The 14960-nt window shown below is 33.3% G+C and overlaps 3 protein-coding genes across 9 annotated transcripts; 1 reads left to right on the forward strand and 2 right to left on the reverse strand.

Moving 5' to 3' along the window:
* Window positions 1-564: 564 nt before the first annotated feature.
* Window positions 565-4119, reverse strand: Fkbp59 (FK506-binding protein 59kD). Of its 4 annotated transcripts, none has more exons than XM_011637937.3 (6): window positions 3715-4105; window positions 3142-3480; window positions 2743-2863; window positions 2425-2672; window positions 1831-2346; window positions 565-1352 (listed from the first exon to the last, which is right to left on the reverse strand). In XM_011637937.3, exons 2-6 carry the CDS (start codon window positions 3475-3477, stop codon window positions 1185-1187), a joined length of 1389 nt encoding a protein of 462 aa, XP_011636239.2. In that variant the 5' UTR covers window positions 3478-3480; window positions 3715-4105; the 3' UTR covers window positions 565-1184. The 4 variants fall into 4 exon arrangements, with proteins under 4 accessions (XP_011636239.2, XP_088926703.1, XP_088926702.1 ...); XM_089070577.1 differs by having other exon boundaries at window positions 1228-1366; window positions 3715-4117; XM_089070576.1 differs by lacking the exon at window positions 565-1352 and adding an exon at window positions 1396-1419 and having other exon boundaries at window positions 3715-4117.
* A 487-nt stretch (window positions 4120-4606) lies between these two features.
* RpI1 (RNA polymerase I subunit RpI1) lies at window positions 4607-11201 on the forward strand. Of its 3 annotated transcripts, none has more exons than XM_089070570.1 (6): window positions 4607-4747; window positions 5174-5387; window positions 5687-10008; window positions 10291-10446; window positions 10517-10820; window positions 11062-11201. In XM_089070570.1, exons 2-6 carry the CDS (start codon window positions 5201-5203, stop codon window positions 11166-11168), a joined length of 5076 nt encoding a protein of 1691 aa, XP_088926696.1. In that variant the 5' UTR covers window positions 4607-4747; window positions 5174-5200; the 3' UTR covers window positions 11169-11201. The 3 variants fall into 3 exon arrangements, with proteins under 3 accessions (XP_088926696.1, XP_088926697.1, XP_088926695.1); XM_089070571.1 differs by having other exon boundaries at window positions 4739-4790; XM_089070569.1 differs by having other exon boundaries at window positions 4740-4818.
* A 21-nt stretch (window positions 11202-11222) lies between these two features.
* LOC105426629 (thioredoxin-2) lies at window positions 11223-13941 on the reverse strand. 2 transcript variants are annotated; one of them, XM_011637933.3, is made up of 4 exons: window positions 13782-13941; window positions 11827-11943; window positions 11631-11744; window positions 11223-11524 (listed from the first exon to the last, which is right to left on the reverse strand). In XM_011637933.3, the coding sequence occupies exons 1-4, from the start codon at window positions 13818-13820 to the stop codon at window positions 11462-11464; spliced, it is 333 nt and encodes a 110-aa protein (XP_011636235.2). In that variant the 5' UTR covers window positions 13821-13941; the 3' UTR covers window positions 11223-11461. The 2 variants fall into 2 exon arrangements, with proteins under 2 accessions (XP_011636235.2, XP_011636234.2); XM_011637932.3 differs by lacking the exon at window positions 13782-13941 and adding an exon at window positions 12859-13446.
* Between the last annotated feature and the right edge of the window lie 1019 nt (window positions 13942-14960).

Raw genomic sequence — 14960 nt, forward strand, 5'->3', positions numbered from 1 at the left:
ACTTTATTTCAATAATTTTTTACTGCATTCTACGTGATGCCTCATTTAATAATTAAAAATGGAAACTCGAACTATAAATATATATTTTCGTTAATATACATACATACATGCATATACAATATAAATATATATATGTATATTGTTTATTTTATTATTATTAATGTATTGTTTATTTAATTTTAATTATATATTTGTAAATATATATCTTAAATTACATAAATATTTTTTGTTCATGTTTCTTTTATTGCATTAAAATATTACGATATTGAGGTAAAAAAGCTTATTGCCATAAACGAGGTCAATTTTGGCCATTTTTATACTCCGTCCTTCGTAACATTTAACATCAGCTAATTTACATTGCTTTTAAGAAAGATTTGTTTGGATTAGAAATCATGGACAAAGAGATTAGAGATCGTTATGATGTCAATATAGAACGACATTAAATTTTTGTCATATTATGTTTTTTTTCCATTTAATTCTGCAATATTTTTCCTTTAATTCTGTAACGTTTTATTGCTAACTCGGTGCAGATGGTATATGAAAATAATAAACATCGCTGAGAAGTTATTTCTACAAGTGTGCATTAACCTCTGTGCATAATCAATATATTTCAAATATATAGATATACAAGTATTTTTTTAAATTCTGATTCCAGACGCATTCCATTCACAGAAATTACGTACGAGTGTATACTAAATACATAATTCTTTTCTAAATCTACAATGTACATCATGATGAATGTCTTAAAGTTTAAACAATGGCACTGTAGAAACGGAATGACAATTGGAGAATGTAAGATAACATAACAATGGCCTTGTCGCGCAATTATTTTACAGAAGAAAATTTCACAACAAACCGGAACGCAATCATTGAGGTAGATACAACACATATATATAATTTAAAAAAAAATTGTACTGCATTAATAAAACTATATTTTCAAGGACAAATCATGCTCGTTTCTTTCAGATTGAAAGATTTTTCTAGTCAAGGCGATTGCTGCGTAATTAAAAATTTCGCGGAATTAAAAATTTGATTTTGATATATACTAGCATGTAACATGCGTTTCCAACTTTTGTAAAAGATAGCAAGAAGGCACTGAAAATAAAGACTGGCTAGATCCCAGTTTACTGGCAGTTACGCGGGGGCAGTGTAAGGAAAACAGGGAGAAGAAAAAGGGCCATTGTTTACATGTTTTTAAATTCACCAGAACCATTAGCGTTGAGCATGAGTATGTTAGGATTTTCCTTTTCGAAGGCAGTCGCGTCTCTACCTCCGGGTCTCTCTTCTTGTCCCCATTCTCCCAGAGTCCCGTGCATCACGTCAGGTTGTTCCTTCAGTTTTTGCTCCTCCTTCTGTGACATTAAGCCTGTTCTTTTTAGCTGAACTTCTTGCACTGTTCATCTTTTTTCTTTATTTTCTCTAATACAAGAAAAAAAGGAAAGATAGACCGTGCAAGAAGTTTAGCTAAAAAGAACAGGCTTATTACCCATGGTTCATGGTTAAACGCAAACACATCGGTAAGTCGATTTCTTCCCAAGATTTATTTGATTTAAATTAATCAGCCTTTATATTCGCTCGTAATATTCATAACAAATGCAGAGTTTACATGAGATTTGCCGTGAGATATTAAAACATGAATAATATGATTAATATCTGGTGTGATATTGAAGACTGGTGAGGTAATTCTCGTTTGAAATGACTACACGATTTATAATGAACTTCACGACCAACACCAAACGGATACGAAAACTCGGCACATAAAAAACAAAACGGCACATAAAAAAGTACAATTTAAAAATGATATTATCGTCATTATTGCTTTTCACAAACCTGCTTATCTTCCTGTGCAAATTTATCAAACATATTCGCGTAAAGTTTCTTCTCCTTATCTAATTGCTTCTTAATAAGAGATTGACAGATTAAAATTTGTTTAGACGCGGCCGTGTTTTTCGGCTGTATTTTTAGAACCTCTTGAAAATCCTTAATTGCAACTTCTGGCGATCCAAGCCTGATATTAGCCAGTCCTTTTCTAAACAGTGCCTTCTCGTTTAGCGGATCCACTTCCAGAGCTTTGATACATTCGTTTTTGGCCAAGTAAGGTTCATCAATTTTCTGATAACATAAGGCGAGGTTTAAGTGAGTCGCTATTAGGAGATTATCCCTCTCTTTTTTCAGATCGGGATCATTTTCAAAATCCGCTGCAACGTTCAAATACTTGTGAACTTTCGGCAACACTTTAATGGCTAATTGAATTTTATCAGACGTCAGGTATTTCGTTGCTTTTTCTTTTTGCATCCTCGCTTGTTCTATTTTTTCTGATGCTTTCATCGACCATATGCTTGTTTCCTGTAACAAGTATTGTTCAGTAATTAATAAAGTTGTGGAATTAAAAGCAATTTTCGCGTCTCTAAGAATTATAATTACCTTCTCAAAGTTCTGTAATTCTACTTCATATTCAACATCTGCGTTCGGTGGAATATTATAATCTGGATTTCCTTGTTCCTTAAATGCATATTTACTTTTAATTAGCAACCTAGATTTCTCGCCACTTAAAAAGCGCTGTAGCGCTATTTCTACACCTTCCACTATTCCCACCCCTTCTCCTTCGCCAAGAATAAATTCTACGTCTCTATCTTCGAATACTTGATCGTTGTACTTTCCAACAATGTGTACTAAGGGCATGAAGCTTGTTAGATAAAGTATGTAACATAGTTCATGTTTATGCTGAATTGTAATACTAACTCTTTACATTCGAGCCTTCCCCTGGATTATCATAATTTTTGCCAGCAGTAATTTGGAATCTCTGGATGCTTTTATCTTTACCCGGACTCAAATCTTCTCCATGCCATTCAAGCAATTCAATCTAGAAAAATATGTGTATCTTGAAATTATTTTCCAATTAATATATAAATTTTATTAAATTATATATATGTGTATACACATATACATACACACACACACACACATACACCACACACACACACACACACACACACACACACACACACACACACACACACACACACACACAAAAGATTTGCATTTTAAAAAAATATTGCTATATAATTTGTATGCAATTTTTTTTCAAAGAAATCATTGCAAAATCTAGGTAAAAGACAATATCAGTCACTATTTACTTACTTCAAACTGCAACGTAGCTTCAGCTGGGATCAACGGTGGACTACCATTATCGCCGTAAGCATATTTCGGCGAGCATGTCAACATAGCAATTTCACCCTTCTTCATAGAAGCAACGCCAATATCCCATCCTTTGATGACACTGCTGCGCCCAAGATCAAATTTAAATGGTTTTTCCCTATCTCTGCTGGAATCAAACTTTGTGCCATCTAGCAGGGTACCAGTATAGTGGACTTTTACTTTACAGCCGTCCGAAGGAGTCTCATCTCCTACTCCTTCCTTGATGATCTTCTTCAGCACACCTCCATCCTGTTCGGGAGTCAAGTCTATCTCTGCCATTCTCTGCAGAAAAGAAAAAGGAGATTATTAAAACGGAAATTATTCCCGGCGTAACGACACGATGTGATGACTTGAATGCTGCGTGAAGTACTCCGCGTAGAACTTTCTCGACGCAAAATGTTAATGCGCGAATATAAATGACGGCAGGAAATGATTCGGCACGCGGTGCGCGTTCTCATTCGCGGGTAAATTATGTGTGAAAATGTGGAAGCTCGGAGAAACAAGGAGGATACGTACGTTCTCCGAAAACGGAATGCTTTTCAGGAATATGTTGTGACACACACAACGAAGAGTCTGACCGTAATTTAGCTGCACGCGTGCCGGTGTATTCGAAACAACTGTCTGAATTGATCTCTCACGATTGCGCTCTGACGTGAATCAATTTCGGCAATTTTCCAGAAAATTCGATGTCTTGTTGTGCCAACAATCGGTATAGAAGGCATCAATAATGTCTTCTCGTCTGAAAATAGTACGTCTGTTTTTTTAGCATTGAATTTTGTTGAGATGAATTCAGATATAAGTGCATCCAGTGTATCATTTTATCCTTGTTTCACATTTGAGAAAGAAGAATAAAATGATACGTGTTCGGTCTGAACTCAGTCCTGAATTTCTAATGCTGATACTTGAAAATGGCCGTGGTTTCCAAGCGGCGCCAATACAGACCACAAAGTAGACCTTAAACTTATGGTTTATTTTTCATTTTTTTTCTTTTGAACGTGGAAAAGAAATGAGGAAAGGTTGCAAAAAATTCAGCTAAAAAGAATAAATCTGGTTATTTTTGAATCAAGGGCACTGTACATGACTATTTTTATAATGTGATTATTATAACATTTATGAAAACTTATAATAAAAGCAAAAAACTTTTAAAGCAAAAATTATGTTAAAATGAATAGGCTTATAATTCCTATTTAATTATCTCTATTCTAAATTTTACTTAATTATGGATAAACAATAAACCATTAGTCAGGGCCGGGATTCTGTACATGTCCACCGACAACTGCATTAACTAATGACAGCCAATGGCAAGGACGATCTTGGAAAAAAGCGCGGCTGTCATTAGCTGTCGTTAGTTAACGATACCGATAGTTGTCGGTAAGCGAGTACAGAATCCCGACCTAGGTATACTAAAAAGAAACAGAGATATTACTTAAGACCCTCTTTGTCATTTCGCGACCCTAGCGCCAGCGCATGTTGAATTTCAGTTCGATTGTCTATGAGGAGTTTTGTTAATTTGTAGTAGTTGGCAGTAGTATAAGATTGACGAGATTAGGTTAGTAAAACTGAATAGCACGTGTGAATAATTTTATCCACTTGTTTGTATATTTAATTATTGTGATAAATGTAATATTTTAAGTCAAGGATTTTTTTTTGTAATTTATAAATCTTTGTTAAAAAAATCAAGTTTCTTATAAGCTAATCTTATAAACTTTAATTAAATTAGATTAAATGTTTCCCGCTTCGTCACATTATTACTGATCACTTATTTACAGCATAAAATATACGATATAATAAATACGATATAATGAAAATTATGAATAATTTGTTATCTATTTTATACATTGCATTAGAAAAATAATGACATATAGTAGAAAATACAATTAATAGAAAAAATACATTTTTGTAAAAAGATCAATTTTATTATTTTTATTATTTTATTATTTTTATTATTATTATTATTATATATATTTTTTTGTAGATTTATGAGAATTAAAGTGATATCAAGATGATGGGCAAATATCATAGACAGCGTTTAACGCCGAAACATCAAGACTCCCATCATTTATTGTTCTCAGTGTTTACAGCAAATGATATAAGAAATTTGAGTGTAATAAAAATTAGGACGCCATTGTCTTTTAACATTCTTGGACATCCATTAAAGGGTGGATTATATGATCCATCCTTAGGTACAGGTAAATATTTTATTACAATCTGTTGCAAAGATTTTATCTATTAAATATTTTTTCTTACATTTAATTTCTTCCTCTTTGAACAGTTTATTAATAATTTTTTTTTAAATTATCAACTTGAAATTAAATGATTTACTATAGATATATTATACATGCATGTTTTTAATATAATGAATAATGTTTTTAATATAATGAATTAGTAATTTAATTAGATATGTCAAATAAAAATTATATTTTTTTATATTCTATTACATCTTATTTTACTATATGAAGTTTAATTTACTATGTTGAATTTATTCTAGGCATGATAAAGAATAGTCTGGAGCTATGCAGCACTTGTGGACATAATGGTTTCAAATGTCCAGGTCATTTTGGTCATATAGAATTACCAGTACCTGTTGTCAATCCATTATTTTATAAAGCATTATCCATGTTAATCAGACTATCATGTCCGAATTGCTTTTCATTACAAGTACCATCATACATCAAACTATTGTTATCTGCAAAATTAAAATTACTTTATCAAGGACAACTTAGTGATCTCGAGAGTTTGGATCAAGAAGTAATGTCTATGATATCAAGTGTCCAAAAAGTAGAAGAACAAACGGAATATGTTCGCAATATAATTGATACTTATATGCAAAACTTTTTCAATAAGACTAGATACAATCGAGTTACATCTGAAAATCATGAGGATCAAATTAGTATGAAAAACATCATTATGCAATGGCATATATATGTTGAAAACATACTTAAACAATATGTGAGAGTCAACAAGGCTGGAATATGCGAAAAGTGTCACGAAGGTCTTCCAAAAATATCGACCTTGCAAAACAAGATAATGATAACCAATAAGAGAGTTGCATCTTCTAATTCCACTGGCGAAGTGACACATAAATTGGAATCAGTGATGATCATGCCGGATCAATCTAAGGAACATCTTCGTCAATTGTGGAACAATGAAAAGGATTTTCTTAAAGTGATTGTACCCTGCTTAGAACTGGTTGATATTGAATATCCTACCGACATATTCTTTTTCGAAGTAATACCTGTATTACCACCGATTGTACGTCCAGTAAATTTTCTTAATGGTCAGATGATCGAACATCCTCAAACTCACATCTATAAGAGCATCATACAGGACTGTCTGGTCTTAAGAAACATCATACAAACGATTCAGGACGGAGGTACTGAGCACTTGCCTCAAGAGGGTCGACTTGTTTTCGAGCAAATCAAAGGAACGACGGCGATTGAAAAATTACACAATGCATGGCAGGCATTGCAGAGCAATGTGGATCACCTGATGGATCGCGATATGAACAAGACACCGGAATCCATCAACGGCCAAGGTTTAAAACAAATTCTTGAAAAGAAAGAAGGTATAATTAGAATGCACATGATGGGTAAAAGAGTAAATTATGCCGCACGTTCGGTCGTCACTCCAGATCCTGACTTGAATATCGACGAGATTGGCATTCCTGAAGCTTTTGCCCGCAAATTAACATATCCCACAGCAATAACGCCGTGGAACGTGGTCGAATTAAGACAATTGGTTCTGAACGGTCCTAACGTTCATCCTGGTGCAGTTATGGTAGAGAATGAAGATGGGTCGGTGCAAGCTATTGATAGTAACAACGCTATGCAAAGAGAAGCTATCGCGAAACGACTCTTAACAACGAGTGACAGGACTGAGTCCTTCATTGGTGTTAAAGTGGTACATCGACATCTTCAGAATGGCGATATCCTGTTGTTAAATAGGCAACCGACATTACACAAACCGAGTATAATGGCTCATAAAGCACGAGTTCTTAAGGGAGAGAAGACACTACATCTTCATTATGCAAATTGCAAAGCTTACAATGCCGATTTTGATGGAGATGAACTCAACGCTCATTTCCCACAAAACGAATTGGCCAGAAGTGAAAGCTACAACATCGCAAACGTATCGAATCAGTACCTCGTACCAAAAGATGGATCTCCGTTAAGTGGTCTTATACAGGATTATATGGTGTCTGGAGTACGATTAACAATTAGAGGTACATTTTTCTCGAATGTGCATTACAGGCAACTAGTTTACGCGGCACTGCCGATAACACAACAGAATCTGATTCTCTTACCACCGACTATCATCAAACCAGAAATGCTATGGTCCGGTAAACAAGTTCTTTCGACGATTATCATTAATATTATTCCTTCGCACAAGGTGCGAATCAATTTGGTCTCCAACACGAAGATCAATTCAAAAGAATGGCAAGTGGAAGCACCACGACGTTGGAAGTGTGGAACGGAATTTAAAAATCCAGTGATGATGTCAGAGGCTGAAGTTATAATTCGACACGGGGAGTTATTATGTGGAGTACTCGATAAGATGCACTACGGTGCGACTCCATATGGTCTTATTCATTGCGTTTACGAATTATACGGGGGAATATGCGCGAGCGAAATGTTAAGCGCATTTGGAAAACTATTTCAGATATTTCTACGGAATGAGGGATTTACTCTTGGCGTCGAAGATATTTTAGTAACTGGTAAAACCGATAAGAAGCGCAAAGAGATTATTTCTAATTGTAAAAAGATCGGGGAAAATGTACAGAAATCTGTGGTAAAAGTACCTGATGATACACCTATAAATGAAGTTCGCGCCAAAATGGAAGAATTCTATTGGAACAACCCCAAGTTTCACGCGCAAGTTGATCAGAAATATAAGAACACTTTAGACGTTTATACCAACGATATTAACAAAGTTTGTCTGCTGACAGGACTCATCAAGAAATTCCCAGACAATAACTTGCAGCTTATGGTGCAATCTGGTGCTAAGGGATCTACGGTCAACACTATGCAAATATCATGTTTGCTTGGTCAGAGCGAGTTAGAAGGTAAAAGGCCACCGTTAATGATCAGCGGAAAAAGCTTATCGAGTTTCCTAACGTACGACCCGACACCTAGAGCCGGTGGCTTTATCGATGGTAGATTTATGACTGGTATCAAATCGCAGGAATGTTTCTTCCATTGTATGGCAGGACGCGAAGGTCTTGTTGATACTGCCGTAAAAACCAGCAGATCCGGTTACTTACAGAGATGTTTAGTAAAACATTTGGAAGGTTTAATTGTTAATTACGACGCGACAGTCAGAGATTATGATGGCAGTTTAATCCAATTTTATTATGGAGAGGATGGCCTTGATATACCAGGCTCACGTTTTTTAAAGAAGGAACAAATCGCGTTCCTAATTGACAATAAAGATTTGATTATGGATGAGAAGTTAATAGAATGTCTAAAAACAAATAATGAGGAGATACCGAAAATGATAAAAAAAATTAAGAAATGGGAAAATAAAAATGGTTCTTCCTTACAAAAGAGGAGGATCAGTGCGTTTAGTAAATTCTCCATAGAGAATTCCAATAAGAATAACAGTGCAAAAAGACAATCTATCCAGAGTGGAAGAAGCAAAACCGCATTGTCGCTCATGAGAAAGTGGATAAGAGCGAAGGAAGAGGTGAAGGAATCATTCCGTGCGCAATGCGTTAAATGTCCTGATCCAATAACGTCAAAATACAGGCACGATATTGAATTTGGCGTACTGCCTGAACGAATAGAAGGCTTAATAAATGAATATCTCTCTGATCCGTCGAGAAAGAAAATTAAAACGTCTACCTTGAGAGATTTATTATCTATAAAAGTCATGAAAACAATTTGTCCACCTGGTGAACCAGTTGGTTTATTAGCGGCACAGTCCATAGGTGAACCATCTACTCAAATGACTCTAAACACATTCCATTTTGCGGGACGTGGAGAGATGAACGTGACTTTAGGTATTCCTAGATTACGTGAAATATTGATGACAGCATCGAGGAACATAAAGACTCCTAGTATGGAAATACCTTTTCAAAATAATCTGGAAAATCTTGAAAAGCAGGCAAAGAAGTTAAAATTAAAATTAACAAGGTGTATCTTGTCCGATGTATTGAAAGATATCGCGATAAGCAGAAAAATAGAAGAGAGTCCAAATAGAAGATTAGTGTACACTCTTATGATCAAATATCTTCCTCACAAATATTATAAGCGAAAGTTTTCTGTTCATCCGCGAGATATAATTAAGTGTACCGAGGAAATCTTTTTCAAGAATATATTCAAAAGAATTGGGAAACTTGCCAAAGTATCCAAAGTTTTGTTACATTTTGAAGGCGAAAAAAGCCGAGCGAATGACGAGGACTCGGCGATAGATCAGATTGACCCTGACGACGTAATACCGGAAAATATAAAAAGCAGAACACGGTTAGATTTAGGAGAGATGCATGAGTCATCCGATGAAGAACAAGCTGCAGAAGATGCTGACGCGACAATGACTAGATCACTATCGCGTCATCGAGAAAACCAAGAATACGAAGATTCCGAAGAAGAAGAAATTGAAGATGCAAATAAGGAGGAAGAAACAGATAATAATAATACAGATAATATTTTCGAGAATAAAGATGCGGACGATGATGATAATACTGAGAAATTAAATAATAAAAAAAATAAAAAATTTGCTAACAGGAAGGAATGGGTCGTAAATTCATATCCGAACGCTATAGATTACGATTATGATGAGAATAAATTATCATGGTGTAAATTCACCTTTTGGGTAAGTGTAAAAATTTATAACCTATATACGATTTTCATAAAGAAATATTCAAAAAATAATCTTAAACTTTTCCTAAAATTCTAAAATTTTTTATTTATTTTTTATACGACGTTTAGAGATATAGAGTTTTCTATTTCTATTAAAATGAGACGCTTTATATATTCTGAAATACTGAAAAGTATAATTTATATTGTATATATATATGTGTGTGTGTGTGTGTGTGTGTGTGTGTATATACACGCATATGTATTAATGGAATGTACGCGTATCGATTGTTTTCAGTTACCGCTTGAAACGATCAAATTGGACTTGCCAGAGATAATTAAAAATGTCGCAGGTAAAACTGTCTTGTGGGAAACACCGTGCATTAAAAAAGCTTTTACATTTCAAAATAGCGTAGGCGAAACAATTCTCAAGACAGATGGTTTAAATATAGTGGTAGGTAATTTGTACGAGTATGAAAAATATTTCTCTTTGTTTTGTATATTTCATATTCCTTTCATTGCAGGAAATGTTCAAATATGACAACATACTTGATTTAAGCAGATTATATTCTAATGATATTTACAATATATCTCAAACATATGGAATTGAAGCCGCAAATAGAGTTATTATAAAAGAAGTTAGGGATGTTTTCAAGATGTATGGTATCACCGTCGACTCGAGACATCTGTCCTTAATCGCAGATTATATGACCTTCGATGGTACATTCAAACCACTTAGCCGAAAAGGAATGGAAAGCTCTGCTTCACCGTTACAACAAATAAGTTTCGAAAGTTCGTTAGGTTTCTTGAAAACGGCAACATTGCAAGGTGAGTTCAAACATAAACTCGTACATGTAAATTATAAAATCGATATTAAACTTTAAAAGTATAAAGTACCAAAGTATTATATTAATCAATATAGATCAATGTGCACAAGAAATGTATATATTTGAAGTGTTTCTTTTTTCACTATTTTTTTTTCTTACAAAAAAAAATATCAGATAAGCTATTATTACTTATAACATTACATATTATTACTTATAACGCTATTTTTTCTTATCATTTACAGGAAGAAAAGACGACATATTATCACCCTCAAGTAGGTTGATGTTAGGACGACCGTGCAAATCTGGAACTGGGTCATTCTCTGTTTTATCATCACTGTACAGTGTATAAAAAAACAATAAACCATATATTATTATCCCAGAATAGCATTAAACACAACATATCTCAATTCATATTTCAATTTTATTATACATTTTTGCAACAAAATTCGCGGAAATAATTCCATAAAATATTTCCATTATTAAAAAATAAGTGTATCGATTTTTTTCACAATGTATATAGTGTAAACAATGAAGATTCATTTTCTATTTAAATAGTTCATTCTATATTGTGTAAAATAGCGCTAATTCAACATGTCTTTGAGTTTTTAAGGATACATTATATTTAAATCCTTAAAAATTTATTTACTTGTGCTGTTGAATCGTATTTTTAAGTTTTTCAATATTTGCACCAGAAAAAGTCTCCAACTGAAAATATAAATTTTATTCCATTATTGATAATTTTCTTAATTTTTGCAATAATAATATAAAATGTCAACATTTAAATAGATATTTTATAAATTTTGATACATACCACTTTGCTTTCCTTTATAAAAACAAACGTAGGCATACTAGATATTTCGTATTCAGCGGCAACATCTTCGCATTCATCTACATCAACTTTAAGAAATACAATATCTTGCATGTCCTATATAAAAAAAGACATTTGTATTTTCAATTTTAATGTATTACGAAATTTAATTTAATGAAAAATTAATGTGATATAAAACCTTTGCCAATTCTTCAATCATTGGACCGATCATCTTGCATGGTCCACACCACACGGCAAAGAAGTCGATAACTACCAATTTAGAGCCTGCCTCTTTAAGTTTATTTTTCAAATCATCCTATAAAAAACAGGCAATGATTATATCAATTCTTTTTGGAAAATGTGTATTTATCGATAAAAAGAATATAAATTGAAAAAAAATATGCATTTTTAATAGGTTGATATGATAGAATTGAGATAAAAAGAGATAGAATTAAAAAGTGTAAGGTAGTCATTAAAAATATAGATAAGATATCGACTACTTGAAATTGCTATATTCAATGTGATACGTGATATTGTAAATAAATTGTTAACTAAAGTCTAAATAAATTCCAAATAAATCAACGAGAATACGAAATAAATATATGTGAGGACACAACTATTGATTTTAATGAATTTTCACTAATAAATGCTGCTTTTTTACAATTTTTCATTTTTTTTGTCATGTTATTTATGATATAAATTAATATTAATATTTACGATTATTCTGATGCATTTATAAATATTTTTGTAAATGATTATACGAATGTACTTGTATATATTTAATAACATTAGACTTCCTAAATATAAGTTTTGGGAATAACTTGCTATAATAGATATAGTGAAATGTTTGTTATTAAAATATAACAAAATATAACAAATTTTCATGATTAAAAGATAGGGGCTTTTGATTTATTTTATCTGTGTGGAAATTTGAAATGGAAAAATATGAGAAAATTATTCCAGTGGAAAATTTTCTATGTAAAATGTAGCCACAAACGAAGATATATTTTTGTAATTGTTTGTATTTTAATATAAATTAACGACAAATTGCGTTTGATTTCTATTGCATTTCCATTGTCACCGATAGACATACGCTCTACTCTATAACGTAAATTATGATTATCTATAATATAAAAAATGGCGCTCATAAAAAAATATCGGCGGTAGCGCCATTTGCAAGTGAATCAATATATCATCATATCATAATCATGCGACTTCCTCGAAATCTTACAAGTTTGACATATTTCCTTTCGAAATTGTTCTTTAGATATTCCGTTGTTTTCAAAGTTCCGGCTTCTTCCGCATTTCTCATGTAAATCTGTCAGGATCATACTGGTAATTGTCTATTCAACGTTTTAACAATACTTGGTGGCGATTATGCTCAATTGTCCATGGTAAAGAGCACGCGGCATTCACCACGCCATTCCTTCGGCGTGATGATTCAAGTCCTCGCGACAGCATGGTGACGTAATTAAAATTGTTTATGATTGACGTAATAATTCAACGAATTCCCCGTCCCTACGATCGTCATGCAACTCGTGAAGTCATCTCGTTGAAGTTGAAATTCATTCTCGGATTACATCCGCGATCGAGAGAACTCATCATAACAACGCAACGAGGAATCGATCTGTCTTCAAGGTCTCGAGGCATAGGACCGAAGCTAAAGTAGGTTTCGCGCAAAAAGCATAATGCGGATTCAGGCATATTGGAATCCAGTGTTGCCAGATTTATATCGGTTCTGACGATCGCGCGTCAGGTGGTTCTACGTAATCGCGATATCCCCTTTTTTTCCTCTGTAAAAATAATACAATTTTGTCCATTGTTTCCCACCGCTGTGTTCGACTCGAAATTATTAAATGGATCTCTAAGAATAAATTTGTCCGGAAAAGTGATGTAAATCGATACAACGGCGCGACTCTGCTTTATCAGGTCGTTCCGATGTACGCGTTCACTCTCGAGTTCCTCAAGTTGGCAACACGCCTCTCCAGGGTCTGGCAACATTGCGCCGGAATAAACCGCAATCGTTCGCGCGTGCGTGCATGCGTTGCGGCATGCACATTCAAGGTTATCTTGTTTCATGTATCTGTGTAAGCTACAGTGATAATACGCATCCGGTTTATGCGGACGAATAATTTGAATTTTAATATTACTTACAGAATTCTGAACAAGAGTAACCTGTCCCTCGAGACCCATTGTTGAGATATCAACGGTAACGTTCAACAATGACAAGAGCGCTTCAGATAACCACCGTACACCACGGTAACTCGGCAACGACTGCTCGTGTCAGTCTACAGTGTCTACTTGGCGGACAATCTCCTATTATTTACGAGATCCATATTATCTTTAGCGCGCCCTGGTAGATTTGGCAGCGAATTAAAGCAACGTCGAATGTTACCCGGTAAATTTAATTGCGTAAAAAGTGGAATTGTTCGATTAGTTTGTAGTTTGTAACATGAATTTAATGATCTATTATTATCCTGATGTTTCTTGATATAGATATCCGATGTAGATGTACGTATTTATAATACGAAGATATTCGAGCTTTATTTAAACGTTTGCGTTTTTATTGTTATCAATCGAGAATTTGATTATTCGTGAGACGAATGAGAATATGAACAAAAATGCAGTTTTGCAACAATTTACAATTATATATTATTACTTACAGTGGATATATGTTTGTTTATGAAGCATTTGTATAATACTAAATCATGAATTTAATGTATATTATAAGCTAATTGTCTATGTATTTATATATCGACGGTCGATAATGTCTACAATCTTCGATTATTTTCACTTGTAATCAAGTATCTTCAGCAATAAGCGCGCCAATCAAAAATTGGTTTCTGATTTTCAGATAGCGCACTCATCTACGTATATGTTTTTATTTTATTTTATATTTTAAATATATAAAATATAAAATAAAATATATCAAAACAAAATATAAAATAGCTTCTAAATTAACAACTATGCATAACTTCTATGTATAACTTTATGATAATTTTCTATGAGAAAATGACGCATCCAAAGTTAAACAAATGACGCTATTGATTTTAAAATATAATTTATACTATTATTACTACTACTATTTCACTTTGCTGTGAGTGAATTTGGTAACTTGACATTACTTCTTGATTCAAAACTTCTATAAATATTACATATTTGATATTTTCAGAGGCAGCAAAAAATATTGATACTGTGCAGTAATTTCAGCTGTTTGAATAATTTAGCACGATTAAACTAAAAGTTCATTTCAATTTTTTTCTCACACATTTTACAAAATTTTTAATTGGAATCTTGCTCTTGCAAGAAAGAAACTAAATGCAATATTTTTTG

This window comes from Pogonomyrmex barbatus, unplaced genomic scaffold, assembly GCF_055798465.1.
Source record: "Pogonomyrmex barbatus isolate J1 unplaced genomic scaffold, ASM5579846v1 scaffold10, whole genome shotgun sequence".
Classification (NCBI taxonomy): Eukaryota; Metazoa; Arthropoda; class Insecta; order Hymenoptera; family Formicidae; genus Pogonomyrmex; species Pogonomyrmex barbatus.

Excerpts from the sequence above, each read along its gene's own strand:
- Fkbp59 (XM_011637937.3), bottom strand. The coding sequence starts at position 3,477 with ATGGCAGAGATAGACTTGACTCCCGAACAGGATGGAGGTGTGCTGAAG. Across the intron at positions 2,347-2,424 it reads AATTACAGAACTTTGAGAAG|GAAACAAGCATATGGTCGAT; the intron begins GTAATTATAATT and ends TACTTGTTACAG. Across the intron at positions 1,353-1,830 it reads TTGCACAGGAAGATAAGCAG|AAGGAGGAGCAAAAACTGAA; the intron begins GTTTGTGAAAAG and ends TTAATGTCACAG.
- LOC105426629 (XM_011637932.3), bottom strand. The coding sequence starts at position 12,939 with ATGAGAAATGCGGAAGAAGCCGGAACTTTGAAAACAACGGAATATCTA. Across the intron at positions 11,944-12,858 it reads AAAGGAAATATGTCAAACTT|GATGATTTGAAAAATAAACT; the intron begins GTAAGATTTCGA and ends TGTTTTTTATAG. Across the intron at positions 11,525-11,630 it reads TTATAAAGGAAAGCAAAGTG|TTGGAGACTTTTTCTGGTGC; the intron begins GTATGTATCAAA and ends TTATATTTTCAG.
- RpI1 (XM_089070570.1), top strand. The coding sequence starts at position 5,201 with ATGATGGGCAAATATCATAGACAGCGTTTAACGCCGAAACATCAAGAC. Across the intron at positions 10,009-10,290 it reads GGTGTAAATTCACCTTTTGG|TTACCGCTTGAAACGATCAA; the intron begins GTAAGTGTAAAA and ends GATTGTTTTCAG. Across the intron at positions 10,447-10,516 it reads CAGATGGTTTAAATATAGTG|GAAATGTTCAAATATGACAA; the intron begins GTAGGTAATTTG and ends CTTTCATTGCAG.